At 45.0% G+C, this 21592-nt stretch overlaps 2 protein-coding genes across 5 annotated transcripts in view; one reads left to right on the top strand and one right to left on the bottom strand.

Annotated features, from left to right (window-relative positions):
• On the bottom strand, window positions 1-797 carry LOC118502618 (cyclin-dependent kinases regulatory subunit-like). Its single transcript, XM_036034991.1, has 3 exons — window positions 686-797; window positions 387-587; window positions 1-314 (listed from the first exon to the last, which is right to left on the bottom strand). Exons 2-3 carry the CDS (start codon window positions 558-560, stop codon window positions 255-257), a joined length of 234 nt encoding a protein of 77 aa, XP_035890884.1. The 5' UTR covers window positions 561-587; window positions 686-797; the 3' UTR covers window positions 1-254.
• A 2427-nt stretch (window positions 798-3224) lies between these two features.
• The window catches only part of LOC118502612 (protein tipE), a 35891-nt gene continuing 17523 nt past the window's right edge, over window positions 3225-21592 (top strand). The window contains exons 1-2 of one of the 4 annotated variants that reach the window (XM_036034983.1): window positions 3225-3351; window positions 11212-13250. In XM_036034983.1, the coding sequence (XP_035890876.1) occupies window positions 12475-13250 (776 nt within the window). In that variant the 5' untranslated portion in view covers window positions 3225-3351; window positions 11212-12474. The other 3 variants (XM_036034981.1, XM_036034982.1, XM_036034979.1) reach the window with 3 other exon arrangements.

Genomic DNA, 21592 nt, shown 5'->3' with positions numbered 1-21592 from the left:
TTGGTTTTATAGTATATTGTACTATTTACATTTATTTATAACCGTTATGAGAGTTTAAAGTTATGGGCAAAATTCATCTTGCAGTTCAAACGCCGTTTTATTCTCGGCTAGAGTTAGTTTGTCAGCAGATGCAACACCGCCATCGGTCCATCCTTTTCATGTTAACGTATAATATAAACACAAAAAGCGGGGTTTCCAGCTTGCCTAAAATAACATCATACACAACCAGGAGATCGAATCGAGTCATTCGCAGCTCAAGATGTATCCGTGCGAGGACGTCGGAACAGCAGCACGTGCGGTTCTGGCGAATGGATCTGGTAAGAAACATAATACAAACACTGTTTATCTAGAGAAACCAACCACATCTGAATCGGTGTTTGTATCACCATGTACAGCACCCAGCCGGGTGATTGTTGCACGCCTAGGTTGCGCCATTCCGTTTCCGTCATCAGGTGTGTCTTCGGGACGTATTTCGCCAAGTCCGGGGGTAGTATTACGTGCCGGTACTCGTACATATCGTCGTAGTATTTCTCCGAATATTGAATGCGCTCTGAATGCATGATGCGCTTGTTCGGTTCGGCTGCGTCCTAGAAAAACACACAGTAAACATTAAATCAAACACTTCACATGTTCGCTACATGCCTCGCAAGGCGAACTGCATACAAAATAAGACAAAAATATTTACAAATTTTTTACGCAAATACCGGGAAAAGGACTTTGTTTTCAGTTTAACTTGAAATTGGACGTACTGCGCGTCTTGCTATTGTTGTGTTGCGAAACGTCAAACTGCGCGAATTGTCAGCTGCTCGAAAAACAACTGCCGAGCTGCTCGAATGAGTTTCTGACGAAATTCAAATCGCTTATCCCACTGTGCGAAATGTTCGTTGTTGTTTTTGGTTGAATTTACCATTTTTATGCGCCTTTTCATTTTATAAATATTTTGTATTTAACTGTGCGAAGCTGGTAATCAGCACAATGCTTTTTGGATAAGCATAATGATAAGTTTTAATGTCATTCAATAGGAGTTAGTCTTGATAAAAAGTTTGCGTTATTGTTATGTTAATTTTTTCAATTATTGCCCTTGAGACGTTTAATTGGGATTCTACAAACTCGACAGGTCTTGGGCTGCCATATCTGACTTCCTCTGTTTAACATGTCTAGAGCTGGATATTCAGTTCTTTCTATGGGGAAATGGGATTTCAAGGCTCGCTGCTTGATGAAGGTCGGATCTGAGAGGTTGATCCAAATAGTTTATGCTTCAATTAATATTACATCGGTAAAATGGGTGCAACAAATCCGTCTAGCGGTAGATCCAGATTCTATTTGGCTTGTGGTAAGGCCCTGAGAACATTTTGATCCCGTGCACAATAAGACTTTTGCACGACAATGCTTCTTCGACGACGAGGTCTCTTGGCTAATGAATTGGATGAATAAAGAGGTATCATTGATTATCAGTCTATCTTTCTATTGGTAGATGCAGGGTTGATTTGAATAATACTACGAGGTGTATTATTGTTCCAGGTCCTTGAGACGATGAGGTCTCTTGATGATGTCTCTCTCTCTCTCCCTCTCTCTCTCCCTCTCTCTCTCTCTCTTTCTCGGCTCTGTCCTTACCGTATGCCTCGGTGCAAATGCTTTCCCCCGGCAGATGTAAAATCGATCCGCTTCCTGTTGCAAATTGATTGTTTCGGTGGAAATTATCCGAAGGCGCAGAAAGCATCCTAAACAACATTGTAGCTAGATTTGTCAGACAAAGGAGTTAAGCGTTTTATCACGAGCCGCTTGCCTGCTTCGGGCGTCATCATTCAAACTTGGTTCGGGGAATCCTATGGGCCATGCCTGTCGCGAACGGCACTATGTACAATTATGCACGGATGAATGGCAATGAAAATTCCACGAACAAAACCAACACAAACCCGCGTGCAGCCTGCGAGCCGCACGAAGCCACAGGTCTGGATGCTGGTTCCGCAGCATATGCCAAGAAATGGGTTCGGTTTTGTCTTTTACCAAGAAGCCTAAGTAAAGCTCAGCGATCCGGAAACCGACCGCTGGTTTGAAAGTTGTTTATCGGCGCTGTGAACGCAAACATTCTTGTACGACTGTGGAGTGGAGCCGACAAGCGGGTGGTTACTATCTGTAAGATAATGCCCCTTGTCGCAAACCAAAGGCAAAACAACAAAAAATACAACAACGTCAAACAGCCCAATCATGACTGCCAACCGTTATGAATCGGTGTGCCTGCCGCCGACACCGTCACCGAAGCGCGTCGGAGGAAAAATCTCTCAATGAAAAGCGAACCGTTGCCTTTGCTAGCTCAGTGCGCCTGTATTGGGCGGTGGGTGGCCAGACCAAAACCAACCGGTCGGTGTATTAATGTATGGTTGTGTTCGGGGATTCGTTTACCGTGCAAAAGAAAAAAATGGATGTTTGTGTAAGCTTAAAAACGCTCAATCGAACACACCTGAAAGGATGAATGATAAACAGCACACTTACGCAGCGTTTCATGTTTGTCGTACAGTACACTGCTACACCCACTACCACGTTTAAAGCGTAGGGGAAAACGGAAAGCTTGAGCATGACAGATGAATGCAGTTGTAACAAGCACGAGATGAAACCTTCCATAAAGCGCTCCCTGCCTTTTTTGAGTTAGTATACCCATTAACAGGAGTAAGTTATAATTTAAAACAATTTAAAAGGCACTCAACGGCTAAGAATATCATGTGGTAAAATATTATCAAAACATAAATTCTTTTTTAAGCCAAAAACAATCCTGTTCATTGAAAGGAGCTTTTAAAGCTTTCCCCCGAGCACGATGGAGCAGCCTGGTTGTTGACGATTTGAAATAGAGAGCGAGAGAGAGTGTGTGAGTGCGTCGTGAGAGAGATGTAAAAATAATGCTTTATGATAAGGCAACGCTGATTCGCTATACTTAGAGTTGCTTTTATGATGTAAAAGGTTAAAAAATCGGAGCTAGTATGTTTTGCTATTTACCAAGCCCAGTTCCCAGAAGTTTATTTTGTGAAAGCTCTCAGTGTAAGCTCTCTCCATAACTGACCGATGGTAACATTACACAGCCACTCACACACGCTCACGTAGCTGACAATACAGAGGTACGAAACGCGGATCGCGGGTGAGCTTTGGTTAGTGTTCGTGCATTCCATTACCCGCCTGTCGCGACACGATGGGTACCACCACACAGCCACACGTTGTCGTTTGCGCGGGTGTATCTGTGGACCAGACTAGGACACGTACTGGGGAGCGGTCCTCGGTGGCCTCGAACGAAACGGCCACGAGCGTTCAGTCTTGCGTTGCGATTCCAATCCGATGCTCGTCGGTGCGTTCCGTGGTCGCGTAAGGATATCCTTTCTTTCGGTTTTCGTTGTCGCCATCGCACGACGCCACTACCGTCGTCGTCACCGTTATCCACCATCCGTCATTACAGTCTGTCCGTAACGGTGGGGCCACCCTCCCAAAACGACGCCATCGCAAAACGCGAACATCTCGAACAAGTGGGACGACTGAAATCGAGAAGCCAACAAGGGGAACAATATATCTAGGTGCGTTATTGTGACCTAGGTGCGTGATTGTTCTGTTCCTAGGAATAAGAAAAATGTGCTTGCTGTGCTTGCTTAGGAAGTGTTTTCGTGTACGGTAGCCCAGATCAACTAATCTAGACGATGGACTTCAGTCTAGGCCAGTCCTAGTCCTGTACCTAATCCTACCAATTGAAAGCTCCCGAATCTGGGGAGAATCCACCAAGGACCTATTGGTAATCCGGGATGCTGTGTGTCTTCCGTGTGGATGAGTAATTCGATTTATCCTTCGTCCTCGATGTGTTGGATTGCTTCAAGGCGCACCTTCAAGATGGAATATCTTCGCCTCTTCCCCAAGGACTACCAGGGTGTAGATGTGTTGTGTGTGTGTGTGTGTACCCCAAAGGACATCCGAACATAGAAAAAACGACACCCAGAATCGTCCTTATACAGCTCAAAAACCAGTCAATGAATAGCGTTGTACCCAAAGTGCTGTTCCCTTACCTTGTTCATTATCGAAGCACTAACCGGGGCGAAAAGTTATCTAATTTCTTTCCGCCCAACGGTGTGAAGAATGGTTCGCAAGTGTAATTGAATTCCGGTGCCATGTGTGTGTCATCCGAGACTGGATCGCCGATCCGACTTCATCCGCGAAGGGCAAATGCAACGGCGCGATCTTTGTGTAAATGTGCGTGTGTGTGTGTGTGTGTATGCTTTGTTGAAGCTGTGGTTGCATGTGTGCGTGAAGGTTTAGTTTAGTGGGTGTGTAACGTCGGTACAAGAGATTTCTCACCTGATGATGTGTCCACAGGACCGAGACTGGGCCGAATGGGCCTGTCGGACAGGGATTTGTCGGATGTGATTGAGCAGATTGTCAAGCGGGGCGGGGAGGAGCAGCACAAGGTGCAACACTCACCATTGATTGAGATTTTCAGAATGGAATAAAAAAAAAAGAAAGCAGCCTTCCTCCCATTGAGTGTGTGCGTGTGGTTGTGTTCGATTTTTGTGTTTTGCCTTTTCTTACATGTCCTTAGAGAGCCGTTTTTCTTTGTGTAAAGAAGATAAGGGTCCAACACCAAAGTTTTAAAGCGTACCAAGAATGTTTTTCGACAGATCAAACCTCTTTGGCATAACGTAGCGAACGAAGAATACTAAAAGTATGTGCCCAGTGAGAAACAATTCAGCACAAAAAAGGGGAGCCTCTCCGGCACATCCCCCTCAGTGCCGCGTACAGGAATGGGAAAAAGGAAATGGAAAATGCCAGCCGTCTTGGGCGGATGGCAAAACGGGCCAGAAGGGAGAAAAACAAAAATGGATTCGGTTACACAATCACTTTTTTCCCACCCGCAAGCAATGCTGGGCTGCTCGACAAACACGACCACGCACCAGATGGTGTTCGGCCATGCTCGAAAGAGAACGGGAAAAGACCACATTACCCGAAAGCATCTCCCAGAGCTTGCAGCTTCGTTTACGCGGCGAGTTTTACATTCAACCCGTCCACTCGTCAAAAGGAACGAGCAAACAGCAAGCCCCCAACGCCACTCGATGGGATCGATCGTATCGAGGTCTGGAGAGAGAGAGAGAGTGCATTCGTCGTTAATCGTCGTTGGGCACTTTCTTGCGTTATCCTTTGGCTGACACAAAAATTTGATTAATTACTGCCGAGCACTTTCGGTCGCAAGTAAGGTGGACAGTGCGATTGAAGAGTCTGACGGCGAAAGGAGTGGGGGAGTTTTGCGGGTGGGAAGCAATTAATCGAATGAGCAGTAAATGACGATAACATTCCACAAAACGTACGGCAGAAGGAATTGCGAAGGTCCGAATGACGTACCTCGCTTGAGACAGGATTAATCATAATGTAGGAGAAGTAATTGGTCTGTATAAATTTAATTGACTCTTATTCGCTTATGATAAAATGATTTTTAGACAACAAAAAAATACAGCCTAGAAGTAACAAATTTTTGTACTTTGTGGTAATGGGCGTGTAAGTTGCCGTTCCAGGATTTTCAAGCCCTGACACAATAACCATTCCAGCGCAACGCGCATTTCTCCTTTGATCCTTGTTTACAGAGGTTTGCGTTAATCTGTTTGGTGCGGATGGGATCTACAGGAACAATGAAGATTAATATTCAAAATGGTTTTATTTTACATTTTATTTCAGAAAATATTTTTTATAATCACAACTGAACTGTTTGTGTGTTTGTCATATTATTTAAAAGGAAACCTGAATATTAGAAGCTGCTGGTGTTAGGATGAATCGTCATTGGAAACAATGCAGTTGAATATTATTTTATTTTGTATTTATAATTGAGGATGACGACTCGACATCGCATTTTAAACAACGTTCCGCCATATTGAGCATCACTGTTTAAATACGTGTTATCGATAAGTCACTTGGATGGCTGGCATGGCCTATAAGGTCATTAAGCAAGATGAAGTAGAATATCAACCTTCAGCTTTTTTCCTTTGACATTTTGACACAAGACAAGACAAATGAAGTATTATATTTTTTTAATGTCATATGTGGAAGTAAAATTTTAATCTATTTCTATCAAAACTAAATAGAGTAATTAATGTACAATCGGAATTTCTCACTTTGTTTGGATATATCAGGCCTCAATAAGACTTGATCTCGAACAGCCTTGATATTGAAATGTTATTTAATCGACACTAGCAAGGACATACTTTTATGTAAGGTTTAGTGAAAAGAAACTGAGGTCTTTTGTGTCTACAAAGAAAAAAATAAATAGAAAATAATGCATTTTAACTTCCTCTTCCTCAAACGGAGCTCTTACCTCATTTACATTTCCTCAAATTTCTTCCCCAACAAAGCAACTGTCATCGATGCCCAGCTACATTCACTTGCAAGCAAAATTAATAACACACGATAAAAATAAAATTAAAAGCAAAAGCAAAAAAAAGGCTAAGAAAAAGCCGTCTCCACTTTCTCTTGATAATTTCAAATCAAAAACTCAAACAAAATGCATGCGATGGACGAGGACAACGGGCGCAAAAATGAAGAAAAAAAACAGCAACAACGAGCATCAAAAGCACACAATAACACAGAAAAATCAATAACCTCCGTAGCCGGAATATCCTTCCTGCCGAGAGTGGGCCGAGCGTAAATGGAACAATACCGAAAATGGGAGAAAACCCCCGTCCAAATAGTGCACGGGCGCAGGGCACAGGCGACGGTGTAACGGAGCGTGTAACGGAGGATGGTAACAACAAGCCAACACAACAACAGCAGCAGCGGCGAAAAAAATAGCATGGTGCATCGGTGCAACGGTTGCAAACAACGGCGTACCGTGCTTTCGGAGCCACGGAAGCCCGCTGGACGCATTTCTATAAAGCGATGGGCTTTGACAGGTTCGTTGATAAGGCCAGGGCTTCGGGATGTGTGAACGTTAGCGAGAAATTTAGCGAAGAAACGAAGCGAACCTCGTTACTGATGGTGGGTGTGTAAAAACGTTTGAGCACTGGAGCGAATACGGCACGGGCTGATGTGTATTTATGTTGGCACGGTCCATGATGGGGCAGCGAGTGGAAGGAAGCGATTATTCGTAAATTGAAGCTCTCAAGGCCCTTTTGAGCACATTTGATCGTTTGCTGGAGTATCGTCGTGGTGGTAGAATGTTTAAACTAACTTTTATATCGTTCAAAGTCGGCCTTAAAAGAGCATTTTTACATATTGGCTCTACTGTTACAAACAAAATCTGGCCACAAAAATTATTCTAACCATATGCATTTTTTTCCCAACACGACGCCAACCAAAGTCCACCATAAATAACTCCCTCCTGCTTAATTCATCTCGGCGCAACCTAACTCTGTCACCGTATGGTACGTGTTTTTGGGGCGGACCGAAATCGACATAATCTAATGATTGGACCAAATTTTTGGCCCCGGGCCGACACTTTTCTAATGCGCTTTTAATTGCCAACCGCCTGCAACTAGGGCCGCACAGCCCGGGAAGCTAAAGATAAGTGATCCAATTCTGTCAAATGTCGAGCCTGACACAATTGCGTTTTGCTGTTTCGGCTGCGTGGAGTGGGTAGTGGATGACTGGCGATGTTCATACGGCCCCCTTCCCCCCCTCCCCCCCCCCCCGTTGCAATTATCATATGGGAAATTGGGAGTAGTGTGCACACTGCTATGCACTGCTAATTTGTCATTGATGGATACGGGGATGAAGCACAATGCTAATAAGGTTTTCCATTCCGCAGATTGAATTCACATCAATCATGGTTTGTTTGCTGATTTGATATGGGGTGCCGCATTTGTTTGTTTGCGCCAAGATAGTCCGTGCTACCAATGATATGGTTTATACTGATACTAAAGTTAACAATACATCAATTAAAGATTCATCAGTGCAACACAGAGGACAGCGGTTTAGTTTGAAAGTGGAAATAATCTAAGTTTTAGCTAGTGGAATGTTATATACAGTTAAGCCATAACCTTATCATCGGGCCTTTTCTGACAACGGCTAGTTATCAGTTGAACGCCACTTTTGAACCCTCTCCCTTGTTCAAGTTTCTACGAACAGAGACGTACACGCTTGGGAGCAGGTCTATTTCTCTCTCTTGTTGGCCTAACGGCCTCTCAGTTCATGCCTGCCATTTCTGGCTTGCTAGACTTAATGATACCACATAGTTGGATAGTCAGTCCTCACTACGGGGGAACGGTCCGGATGGGATTTGAACCCTGGTCCTGTTGCTCTAAAGATCTCTAGCAGATCTATGACATCTATCGAGCAGATCTATAACTTCTATAAATTCGGAATCCTTTTACATAAAACTAGATAACACACAAAATAAGGTTGTGAAAACAACAATTAACTGCACTACGCTTTAGGAGGTTATATACTACGAGATGCTGAGTGCCTCGTCTTCTTCTTATTGGCTTAGTGACCCTTGAGGCTGTATAATAGACTGAGTTATACTACGTAGCTGGATAATCAGTCCTTGACAGAGATGATGACAACGTCTGGTTGCCACCCTGGAAATTGTTTCCAGATACCCAGATTCTCAGAACCTAGACTATCAATGATTAAAAGGGTGTTTTATTCTGTGTCATATTCGTATTATACTTGTCTCTCAGTTTTCACAAACACCACAGAACTGAATTGCTTTTTATCCGTTTATTTCCTTTATATCGCCAGCTTCATGTTGAGCTAGCTAATGCAGGCATACCGGAAGCTTTAAGGCTTTCGTTTCCCTAATTCGTTAATCGCTTAAAGGCATCTCTTTGAAGAATTTGTGTCTGATGTGAGATACATTTTTTGTACCATCGTAACCGCATTTCAAGCACCTGAGGCACTATGGGACGTCTAGCAATGCTGCTAGCGTATTAAAAATGTATGCCTCACTGCGGTCAGTGACAAATGGAGCTCGCCTCAGATCAAATCAGGCCCTACTTTTGCTGCAGACTTACCGTACGTGGAGTTTTTGAATGTGTGAGTGTGCGGGCTTTTTAAGATTGATGCAAAGCACATTTGAATGTGGAAATGGGGAAAAACAACTTAACATGGATAAAGTTTTTCTTTGAATGCAATTTTAAGTACTTCCCTGCTAGAGTTTATCAAGTAGCAGACTTGCTGATGTTTCGCATTTTGTTAAAGTTTTTGACACGTAAATTCAATACAAATTCATTCAACAGTTTTAAAGCCTAATTAGTAACCGGTGGGAAAACCCCGGCAGGACGTTTATTAAAACCTTTTTAAATTTTCTTTAAGCAAAACAGATTAGTTTCATAATAAGGTTGCATCTTTGTCCGGCCATACGCACGCACGCAATCCTTCCCATCGTTCCTTAATCGTCCGAAAGCCAAACATCCACTCGAAACAATGGATTATTCATTCGGTGCTGTCCAATGCAGCCCCCAAAACGATACAGCCACGGCACACAAGTTGCAACAAAAGCTGGCCGATGGCCGATAAATCGTGTGGATCGTGAAAGCAAACTCCAAACAAGCCGCCCATTAGTAATCGGGCCGAACAGCCCAAGAGGAAACGTTTCGAGTAGAGTGAAATCAAGTAACGGAGCACACAAGAGGACGCTACACGCCCACCAGACCAGATAGAATGGAGCAAAACAAATCAAAGGAAAGCATGAGAAAAACAACAGAACGATGATCGAAAAAAAAGGGCCAAACGGAAGTGCCACCAATTGTGGTCCGGAAGAACCACTATCGACGGTGTGCTTCAAGTTTTGTGGACGGGTCTCTGTCCAACTTCATGGACGAGTGCTTTCATCACGGATTTCTTAGCTTGTGTGCGTGTGTTTGTGTGTGTGTGTGTGTGTGCTTATCCGCTTGTGTGTGTGTGTTTACGCGAGTGTGTGCGAACATGTGGGTGGTGCGCTTTGGCGAACGAACAGTGTCCAGCTTTACGTGTTTTGGTGCGCCTGATGTGGCGTTGGCGATGCCAAAACGGGCCCCGTGGCAGAATCATAAAATCAATATAATAATCATAAAAGAAACGAGGCTATACATCACGGTGGAAACGGGTTGACCATCATCGGTTTTGTTAAAGCTAGTCTTTCATTGCCCTTTTTTGGACTCTATTTTCGCATGCTTGTTTTGCTTGGTGCTTGGCGAATGCATTCAAAACGGTCAGTTAGCGGCGAGTGGTTCGGGAAATGCTACCAAAGAGGCCCCCAAGAATTCATTGCTTAATGGATGACTCTAGAAATTCGGGTGCTTCATAGAACTTCAAGAACAATTAAATTTGCATCCATTTTACAGCAACAATAAAATATTGTCATTCCGCAAAGAACAATGTACCAGGTTGTTGGTGTGTTTTTGCTAGCTTACCAACACAAAAGCATTACGACGAACACAAAAAAGTCCATCTCACCCCCCTCCGTCCCCAACTGAAGGATAAATCACGAGCGCTCGCTGCATTCAAAGGACCTATTAGCGTACAATTAGGCCTACCGGAGGGTGAACAAAAACAGGACATTCAATGGCACCCGACACTGTGCGGGCACCGCACCGGAATCCGATTAGAGAGCAGCGAGCGAGCTTTATTCGCCGATACTGGGGACCATTGCGTTGGTCTCCGATGGTAGTCGGTGCGCCCGCCCAGGAGCATCATTAATGAAATCAAACCTAAATTGCACGTTAATTAGCTGTCCGATGGGGCGACAGCGGACGACGACGCGGTTGTTGTCTGTCACCGTCAGTTCCTCTCCCTCGTCTCACCGCGTAGGTACATCGAGAGCAATCCTGTTCGAAGCACTTTTAAGGCTCGGGTGCTACGCCGCCAACGAATGTTGGGCAAGGACGAAAACGCGGCTAGTAGTTTGGTCCCATTCCGCTTCCAAATCGTCGTGAGCGACCAGGCGTCCGCTTTGAGGAGCGGGCGCTTTTTTTGTTCTTCACATTCACACACACACACACACACCCTTCTTGCTGCTCTAAATTCGCACACACCAATACATGGGCAGCAGCATCTTTGACTTCAGTCTGATGTTACTACGATCGTCCAACAACGAATGTGTTTCGATACAGTGTGTTTTCATTCTCTGCGTGTGTGTTAGTGTTGGTAGTTTTGTTTTATTTTTTTTTTATTTTTTCTCCCACCCCTTTCAGCTGGGCCGTTCGTTTGTGCGAAGAAAGGATGTAAAAGCGATTACTCTAATACTACTAACACGCCACTTTTATCTATTCCCGTTTACAGACCAGTCCGAACCGATACGCGTGTCCGCGGTGAGAGTGTAACTGGTGTGGAGAGCGAAAGCTTGCTCCCAAAAAAATCATAGGATCAAGAGAAACCACTGTGTGAGAGTAAAAATCAAGCACATCAAATAAGTGAGAGAGAGAGCGAGTGCCAGTGAGTGTGTGTGTGCGTGCTCCGATAAATACACCTACGCCCCACGGTTTCCCTATGTCAATCGTAACGTATCTGACGGTCTGCGAGACCGTGTGCGCTAGTGTGGGTTAGTCGTGTTCACCAGCGGGCCTTGGATATCGTCCCCGTCTCGAAACGATCGCCTCAAACGCAGGGAGGAAGAAGGTTAGGAGGGGTGAGTGTGTGTGCGGGTGTGCAAAACAGCAGGCGCCGTCCTTTCCAACGTTGGCGGAGAAGAAGTTCGCAGGCTAGAGGGAACAACGGAAAAATCAGTGCCATCGTTTCGTGCTTCGAGGAAAAGCTGTGTGTGCGTGTGTGTTCGTGTGCGTTTGTGTGTGTCGGGGCACTGGTGGAGCCATTCGTGTAATTCGTGCATTTAGATCAAGTGGCGTCGGTGTGTGGGTGTGTTTGTCCGTGTGTTTAAAAAAGGCGATTGATATTTCTAAATCAGTGGTGCACGACCGACCGTCGATGTCACTGTGAAGGAGATGAGTTAAGCCAAATCCCGACAAGTGACAGAGCGAGACGGTTCGTTTTGATTTTGTGGCCTTCGTCCGGGGTCCGGAGTGCACGTGCCCGGAGTGCGAGAGGGTTGGGTGAGGGTGTCAGTGTGGGCATCCGGTCCAGATCTCGCCCACGGCAGCGCCAGCAGTGCATATAGGAAGCGTTTCGGGCAAGGGCAAGCAAACAAAGGACATTACAACGGCAGCAGCAGCAGCTGCCATCATCTCTCCCTCGAGCAACGGGGCCACGACCACCGAGACCAATACGGCTTGTCCTTGAGGGGGATGTTGTGGATCGTAGGTATACTACTTCCACTGGCAGCAGCAGCAGCAGCGGGTGTACTAGCGGATGCCGACGCAGCAGCAGCAGCACCCTCCTCACCATCGTCCTTGAGCACCTCCGAGACATCATCACCGTCGTCGTCGTCGCCGTCGTCGCTGCTGGCCACCGGCGGACGAAGAGCCGGCGCAGTCCGAACAGCAACCGTCGGTGCCTGGTGCACCATCACCCAGCAGCCCACGTACCTTCACACCCGGCCCGTACCACCGTCCGACCCGTCCGCCCGTACCCGTGTATGCCGGTGCGACCATGAGGAGCGATAGTTCGGAACTGCTGCTCGAGCAACAGGCCGAAGAGCTACGGAAGAAGAAGCTGCTCGAGCTAGCGGCGGCCAAGAAGGCCAAGAACGGACCGCCACCGAAGCGATCGCTGCGCGAAAATGCCTCCTTCTACACGACGTCCAGCCTTGCCTTTCTGTCGGTGACGGCCGGCGCCTCGCTACTGTTTCTCGTGCCGCTTTACGTGGATCCCGCCATCTCGACGCTGGTCGGCGACTTTGTCGAGCGGCCGACGATGTGCGTGACGACGCGGCGCGAGGACATGACCGGGCTGTTTAACTGCTCGTGGAGCTCGTGCCGCGAGGGCTGCACCTCGGACGTGTTCAAGTGCACGCACATCTACGTGACGTTCATAGACGATCTGAACTTTACCTTCCCGTTCAACGCGACACCGGCGGAGCTGTTCAATCTGACCGACATCGAACGGTCCGAGGAAGCGATCCTGCTGGTCAACATCAAGGGCTGTGGGTATCCGCCCACCGTCAAGTGCAAGAACTTCACCGACCTGTACGGGTTCGAGGGGGCCGTCTTTCCCTGCTACTACTCCAAGCAGAACAAGACGGTCGTGATGACGGCGTACAACCGGGAGGACCAGGTCAACACGATCATCCACTTCTTCGTGGTGCCGTTCATCGTGACCGTCGTGTCGTCGGTGTTTCTCTGCATTATGCACTGTGATTGTAGGTGTAAGAAGGAACGCCGGCGGCACCGTCACCGGCATCGCCGGCCTAGGATAGAGAATCTCAGGTAAGTCCCCGCATACACCCGCCTATCCGGACCCTTGTGTTAGGGGCTGATTTTCAGCGTTTGTTTGTTGCCGGCTGAAATGAAATTTAATTAAGGGCCACGCAAATGTCTGCCTGGCCTTCTCCTGAGCGGCACACTACCTGTAGCTGTGCGTCACGCCAGTTTTTCGAACGCTGAGGCTAGCCATTTTAATGCAATTTGGGTTTGGCTGTGAGTGGCGAATATGATTATTTTGTGGAGAGCCTTCGTAACGAAGGGACATTGTTTTTAAAATTGGTCAACTGGCACACCGACACGGCACTGTAAAGTGCCGTCTTGTCTCGTTATATTTTTTTTGGGAAAAGCTTTATTATATGAAATTTACAAGTTGAAAAGTAACTAGTGAATGTGAGAAGCTGTATTAATTTTTTTAATAATTTTTTTAGTTATTTTAGAGGTAGTCAGTAATCTATTTAGATCTCATAGTCTAGTTAGTTCTATTATATTTCCGTTTCGTCTTCATTTTACTTTTGGCCAGGCCTTTTGTGAAGTTTATTCAAATATTTCGTTAACATTCAAAGTCTATTTTAACAAACTACTCACATATTCTATGATTGAACTTTAACTCAACAGTTAACTGTTGAGTTGCTGCAACTTTTGCTTCTTCTTATTCTTCATTTTCTTTTTCTGTCATGTCTAGCAATTTGTGACTTGATTTTACCCAAATAGCTAGTTAGCCAGTCCTTCCTAGGAGGAGGCAGGCTGAATGGAATTTGCTCTCCGGTCCTGTCATGTTAAGACCGACGCAGCTATCGCCTCATTTTGCTTCTAAAAAAATGGTTTAAGTATCAGATCAGTATAGACAATATGGCGTCAAGCCGTCATACTGAATTATATACATATATATATAAAATATCAGATCAGTATAAGCAATGAAAGGGGATTTCTAAGTTGCAACTGCCGGAATTCTTAGTTGTCATGTTCCAGTGTATGAATTAAAAAAGAAGGACTTACCATGGTTAATAATGAACAATTTATGATTCCATGAATTTATTGTAGAAAATTAATGCCACGCTTTCTTGTATGTCCTTGCATAAGTCCGAAGGCCGCAAAGCCAGGGTTGTCTTAAAAAGTACATTTTTGTGCACTAGCGATAGTTGATGCTCGGTTTCGATTACCGAATGTATGGAAAGGCCTTATGGTGATAAAGGAATTTCAAAACAATCTATTGCTTGCTGTTGAGGGGAGTAGAGAGTTTCTTCAATCCTCGCACGCCCTCATGGTTGTATGATAACTTCTTCACGGACACCATTATAAACTGTTTCTTGATGGTTGTTAACTGATCAGACATTACGGTTTTTGATTCGACTGAAAACTTTGAGCTGAACTCAACTCGAACTGAAATCTCAATCATGTCCTGGATCATCCTGGATGTCCTGGATGCCCTGGGAAAAGCCAGCAGGGTCTCAATTTTTCCTTATCTTCAATATGGTTCGGATAAGTCAAAGACCATATATAGAGGAGGAAACTTTGTATATGTAAAAATGGTTGTTTCATCTGAAATTAAAGGAAGTACATCCTAAATCTCATAGAAAAGAAAAAAAACGAAAATACATTCTTATCTTACTGCTGTACAAAGGTATCGAGAGACCAAGCGCTGGCCCCTATTCAATGTTATAGCTCTTCTCTAGGAAGGAAAAGATGTTGAATATCCAATACCTGCTCTAGCCAGAGGCCTCACGAACTGATATTCCTTAATTCAGTCCTGGAGCTGTAGGATCGTTTATTTGACTTGATTTTACCCGTAGAAGGATCGTCAGTCCTGTGTACCGGGAAACGTTCTGGATAAGGTTTGATCCCCTGCTGTGTGAAGACCTGCACCGTTGTCGGTTCAGCCCTTGGACTAAAAGGATAAAAGCAAAGATCGCTGAAGAATCACCTTGTTTTTAAGTGCAAATAGTAAACACTCAAAATCTAAAAAAAATATGCCAAATCAGCATCAGATCAGAATCAACCGAAGATTGTAAAGTTAGGCAAGAAGCGCACGACGTTGCCTGTATCCCCATCAATCATGCCTTCAAATCATGTGTTTGGTGAGCTGTTTCCGAGATTTTATTACAGTGCCAGGTTGGGCGTTAAAAAACTTATTCATTACCTCGCCTTTAAGCATGGGCTGCACTCCATCAGTCTCACCAGCATTATTAAGCAACCAGAATTTTAATGTAAATTACAGCAACTTGTAGCCACACAGCTGCTTGCTTTAATTGCCCACCATAAGTTAACGTTGTTCAGCTCCTGTCGCAGTATGGCACATTTTTGGGCCATAAAAAAAACTCCTCGAATAAGAAGAACCCTACGCGTCTTTCACCTTGCTCACCAACAGTTTAAAATGGTCACGTAGAGCAAATTAAACAGCAAATAGTGTGGCTTCCTGACGCTACGGGGTTTGCGTTTGTTTTTTGGCATTATGTCTGCTGTGTCTCTTTTTTGTCGTTGTGTGCATTATTCTTTCATTTGACAAACGTTAATCGTGCTCCGCGGTGAATGTTTTCGTGTCGTTCGATGCGGTGCGGTACTGTTGGTTTGCAATTTATCGCAGTTCATTACGCCATCCGGATGGATCGCCCGTTTCTCGTCGGTTGGAACCAGTGCAAACGAATTTTATTACTCCCGAAGGATATCGCCAGTAAAATGGGAAGTTGGTTGCGGCTTTGAAGCAACTCATTTGTTTAATCTTTAATGTGGCCCACCTGGGAAAGATATTAAACTGTAATATAAGACTCAAAAGGAAACGTACCTCAGCTTAACTTAAATTTTTGTTCAATCAAATTATGCTGCGAAAAGGAGGACTAACTGCTGTGTAATCGCCATATTTGCACCTGACTCGATCATACACGTTATATGCTAAAATCCATCACTAATAAGGCCTTGTGACTTTAACCTTTTTAAGCATTCTTGCAAAAAAGCTGCTTCGGCTGGGTCCAATTAGCAGACCGAAATCGGAGGCCATTATTAACATGCAGTTCTGCCTGAATTTGGACCAAAAAGTAACACGAAACGAACCGTACACCCTAGCAGCGAGGCACAACCCTTTCACCCAGACAATGAAGTGTGGAGGCAACCGGGAGTTCCCAAATCTTTCGGAGGAGGTCCAGCTGCCCAAACGGGGGAATTAATTATTTTAAACAAGTTGCTCAAAAGCAACTTGACCGCTTGAAGTATGCCCTCTCTCAGGATCGTTTTGTCCTTGAGCCGAAGTGCAAGCAAAGTGAACTGCACGGGTAAAGTACTGCAGTACAGCCGCACGGCACTACGGAACGTACGCTAGCCACAAGACACGGTGGTCTGGCTGATGGATGTAAGTAAGGGTTAGATGCTCACAACGCTCTTAGATACGTGATTAAATGTCGATTTTTCATCGATTACCGTGGCCGGTGTGGCGAGAAGAAATCGAAAACGGAAACCAACTGCCCTGTCCTTCCGTTCGGGTCGAACAGCTTTCACCTGGTGCCGGGTGCTGCTCTTGACCTTAGGGACCGAGTGAAAGCACACACTTTAGCTTCTTGTGTCTTTTGCCGCGGCGCGCTTGATGGTCGATTTTTCCGACTTGACAAACGCCCGATTGACAGCACTGCATGTACGGTTGCGATGGGGGAGAAAATCGAACCCACCCGTAGGTTGGCCCCGGTTCCGATGGTTCTGTTTCGGCTAAGGGCAATGCAAGACCGATCGGTGCTGTTGTTTGTTCCCGGCTGTGTTCGCTTCCGTGTTTTTCACTCGGTTCGGGGTAGTTTTCCCTTTTGTCGTTGCTGCTGTGTGCCGTACGTGTCGACTGGTGGCGGGTAGAAATTTAGCCCCTGTCGGTGGCTGTCGAAAAGTGGATGACAATCGCGTGACAGTTCCCTATAACCGCACCAAATGAACAGCCGGCCGCCCATGCAATGCTGGTGGATTATTTGTTATTTCATTATGGTTAATAGGGCGGTGGCGGTGAGCACCACTCGGTCAGTGTGGTTTGGCACCCGTCGCCCCTCGAAGGTTGCTTTTTCCGACCTCCATCCGCTTCTCTAAATGTCCCTGCATTTTTTGTATTTCGACAGGGATAAGGACATTTCTGTCCTGCGCTTGCTTTGAAACCACAGCGTGGCCCTAGCAGTGGCCTCGCCTGCCGACTATTTCCGCTTCTGCTGCACACACACATATTCGAGTGCTCTATGCTCTAGTCCCCCCCTCCCCCGTGAGTGTCACCCGTAGTCTACAGCCCCCGAAAAATTTAATGTTACCCAGCTGTGGCCACAACGTTTGCCCCTCTCGGCTTCGTGCATAATGAGGGACGGTTGAAGTGGTGCTTCCCCGAACTGAGATCATAATCCCCAACGTTCCCAAATGCCCGCTCGTCGGCCTGAGTGCCGTTGAAGTGTTTTGCGTTTTTTGTTGCCGTTTGTTGGCTGCTGCTGTTGACCTTCACACCACAATGTGATGGAGTTGTTCATTTTGTCGCCGACCTGCAATCCGCCGAGCAACACACACACACACACACACACACACACACACACACACACACACACACACACCACACACAGTCCAGGCAATTATGGCACTGTGAAAACACGTGGCTTTGAATAATGGAGCACTCACTCACTATACACACTTGACACACAGTGGGTAGGTTCTAGGCCGAGAACAAGGAACTGCCTCGGAAAAAGGCGACATTTCTTTGGTCTGCCTACTGAATTGAGTTTTTAAGGCACGGTGATTGTGGTAGGTCTCTCGTGCTGACACATAATATTAAAATTGGAGAAAGCTGGAAGAAAGTAAATTAACGTGAGCACTTCAACTCCCTAGAGGCGGGTGAATTTGGTAAAAAAAACTGAACCCGAAAGAGTGACGTAGCATATCATTAGAGGTAAACAAGGGTTGAATGATGTTGATGTTTATTCCCGAACACTCACATGGGGGATACGTTTTGAAGTACTCTGATCACAGCGATACACCGGTGACTCACTTGAGATTATTTTCTTATTCTAAGTTTCCAAGTATCTCATCCAGTCATCCATATTCATTTGTATTTTGTCTGTTGTTTACAGAGACAATAAACTACAGCATAACTATATCATTTGGAGCAGTTGTGACCAGAAGGCAAAAAAACTGCGCTGAGATCTGCCCAGACACTGAGTTATATCCCTTACCACCCTGATTATAGCAGATTCGAGATTTGCAAGATCTAGGGGGAACAGATTCAGGTCACCCAACACTGTTGATTGATCGTATTTGATCGTATCGTAGTGTGGCTCTCGAGAGGTTTAGGTGTGCCAGTCCTGCCATATTAAAACCGGTGGTGATGATGAAAAGACTGAAGCTGTGTTCTCTAGTGTCTTTACCGTTGTGAAACTTAGATCGAAAGGTTCCAAAACATCCGTCTAAAAGGTGAGGATTTTTCCGACTAGGTTAGTCGGTTGGTTGGTTTAGAGAAATTTTAAGTCATTAGACTTCTTTCATCTCTCATATGATACTACGAGCGACCCAGAGATATAGGCGACAGTGGCATCAGTCTTCACACGAAAGGATTTGGGCTCAAGAAATGGCGGGCATGACCCAAGAGGTCATTGAAGCCAACAAGAAGAAAATGTAGTCTCTCGTCTCTTGGACGAGATAGATGGATTTTTTTACAACTCTTGTTCTCCATATCAGAGACAAAGTCATCAATGTAAGAATCATTCAGAATGAGTGACTGACGATGCTCATGGCTCTCAATATATTTTTTCAATTTAACCGTTCTGTCACTCTTAGTCCAAGACAGAGGATCATCTGATCGCCAAGGCTTGAATAGAGCTGAAAATACGAGAAAACTTCTTTTCTAAAACTGTCATGGCTAATATCTTTAAAGATTGCCTCTCGGATGTGAGCTTCAGTCAAAACTGAACCCTTTTTCCTTATTTGTTCTGCCTTACATTCCAAAATTAGTCTACACTTATTCCACTCTGCATTTACTTTATTTAAATAAAACTGTGAGAGTGTTATTTAGAAAAGATAATCAAAACTAAACCCACTATTTATTCACCAATCTGTTGATAGGCACAATTCTTGCCCTCCGTGGGAAAACATTCCGGGAAATTTGAATTCCTCACGAATGATGTGGTCCCAAACGTGCTAATGTCCCTTTATCGCACACCGCACACAAAACCCTCAATTCTCGCCACCGATTAGTAGTGAACCCCGTTGTTTCCACGTCCACAGCCACATTGTGAGCAACACTTACGCCACAAGAAGATGCTATCCACGGCACGTAACAACGGCACAACAATTGGGGAAAGGACAGAGCCACAAGAGCCTGCAATTGGTTGAGAAATGGCCCAAGATACATCAATTTATCGAGCTGTTTGGGGGATTTTTTTATATGTCTTCCCTTCTTCTCCCTTAGTCAGTGAAAGGATTCGTCGGAGAAGAAGCGCCGATAGGCGAATTGTTAAACATTGGGTGTAAAACGATAAAATATTGGCCATCGTCAGTGTGGATGGCTTACGTTGACCCCTCGTGCTCGTGTAATTCCGCCATCGGTGAATTTGCCACTCATCGGAATACTTTAACATGGTGAGGACTTCATTAGAAATTCTCTAGCAGTACGCCAAAATTGCTATTGCACTCGTTGTGAAGAAAGTGTGTTCTGTGTGTGTGTGTGTGTGTGTGTGAGCCTGAGAGAGAGAGAGAGAGAGCTACCAAACAGGAAAATGGAACGGAAGAAACGATCACGATGATTATGCTGATGTTCATGTTCACGTACTGGTAAGGCGATGCTGCCATGGCAGCGCCACTTATGGTGTAGCTCGCCACCATGATGATGATGATGATGGAAATGGTTCAATAACGGGGCTCGTTCTTAAAAGCCTGCAAAGAACTTCTAGCACCGATGTGTACTACCGATGCAAAGTAGCCCAAACACGAAAAAAAAGCAAAAGGGCATTATGGATGAGGTGAAGATGAAGAAAAATAGGATGCAAATATGGAAGCGAATGGAAGGACAGATAACGCGAGAAGGAAAACGATACGGGGCGTTACCGGGTGCTGATAGACCTACCCAGCCATCCTTCTCTCGTCTACTCTCTTCCGGTCGGTGCTGGGCGAAGGAAGACGTTCGATAAGGTCCTCTTTCCAAATTAATCTCTCCAACGTACACGCGGGAATGTGAGGCGTTAACAATGTTTAACGGTAGAAGGTGATAAATTTAAGCATTTCGGTTGATGTTGGTTACACTTTTGATGTTGGCAGCCAGCTCGATGATTGCATCAACAAATAGCGAACGTGCAGTGAGCCTTAAACGTCTAGTGATTTGAATATTTTTAGTCGTTGTTGGCCAAAAAAAAAATTCAAAAGATTGATTTTTATTCTTTATGAAAAAAACAATACATTAAACAATACTTCCGACCCTTGTTCGCATCAAGGTGTGTATAGAAATATATAATGGAACCAAACATCAAAGAACTTAATGAGATCGCTCATCACAACAAAAATACACCAAAAAACATCAAGTGTATCAAACCAGGTAGCGAAATTGAAACGAAGGTGATGAACGGAAACATAAATGTGAATGCTACAGCAATCAATAAACATGGTAAAACAAATAAAATGATTACGAAACAAAAAAGAACAACAAACCATCTCTAAATAAAGAGAAGGAAAGGAAGAAGCACATAACAACAAAAAAGAAAGCTTTTCCGATCCGACCTACCACTTAAGGAGATGGTAGGCTCTATCATATCAACAGACAGAAAGAATAAAAAACACTCGCTACTCGCCAAAGTATCTATTTTATTTTCCTGAAATTGCGAAGCAAAACAAGAAAACAATAAAATAACACACACAAAAAAAGGAGCGCGAGCATGATTCATCTGCGGAAGTACTCGCGTAGCCGTCCGTTCCGTGGCAAATTTATGTGGCAAAGGTGAAATGTATTTCGCATCATTTGATGGGACAAATTTGCATTCCAAATGCAAAGCGACGTCGCAGTCCCGTCGTGGTTTCTTTCCGCGACCCTTTCCCCTGGCGTGGGTATACATTCTCGAGCTTTCTGTCGGCAGTGGAGGAAGAATGAAGCACATAGCTCCACTGTATCAACCGCAACCAAAAACGTAAAAGAGCGACTAACAAAGAATCCGCGACGAATTTCTTTATTAAAAACATATTTTCATTGGCACGCCCGAAAAACTCACGAACAACTTCATTCGGGTGGGTAAAATGAAGGGCGGGTATGAGGTGGGAAGCAAGGTACACGCTTTATGGTGTACTGCACGACATCTTTGGATTACCACCGGGTATCGCGAGGCGTAACACATGGCATAAGCTTTCGTGCCTCGCCAACAAACAGA

This window comes from Anopheles stephensi, chromosome 2, assembly GCF_013141755.1.
Source record: "Anopheles stephensi strain Indian chromosome 2, UCI_ANSTEP_V1.0, whole genome shotgun sequence".
Lineage (NCBI taxonomy): Eukaryota > Metazoa > Arthropoda > Insecta > Diptera > Culicidae > Anopheles > Anopheles stephensi.
This window is presented reverse-complemented; position numbering and strand designations above follow the sequence as displayed.

What these genes read in the sequence shown, in the direction of transcription:
- LOC118502618 (XM_036034991.1), bottom strand. Translation starts at nt 560, where the DNA reads ATGCATTCAGAGCGCATTCAATATTCGGAGAAATACTACGACGATATG. An exon ending in CCGGCTGGGTGCTGTACATG is followed by an intron (nt 315 to 386) that starts GTGATACAAACA and finishes GTTTCTTACCAG; the next exon opens with ATCCATTCGCCAGAACCGCA.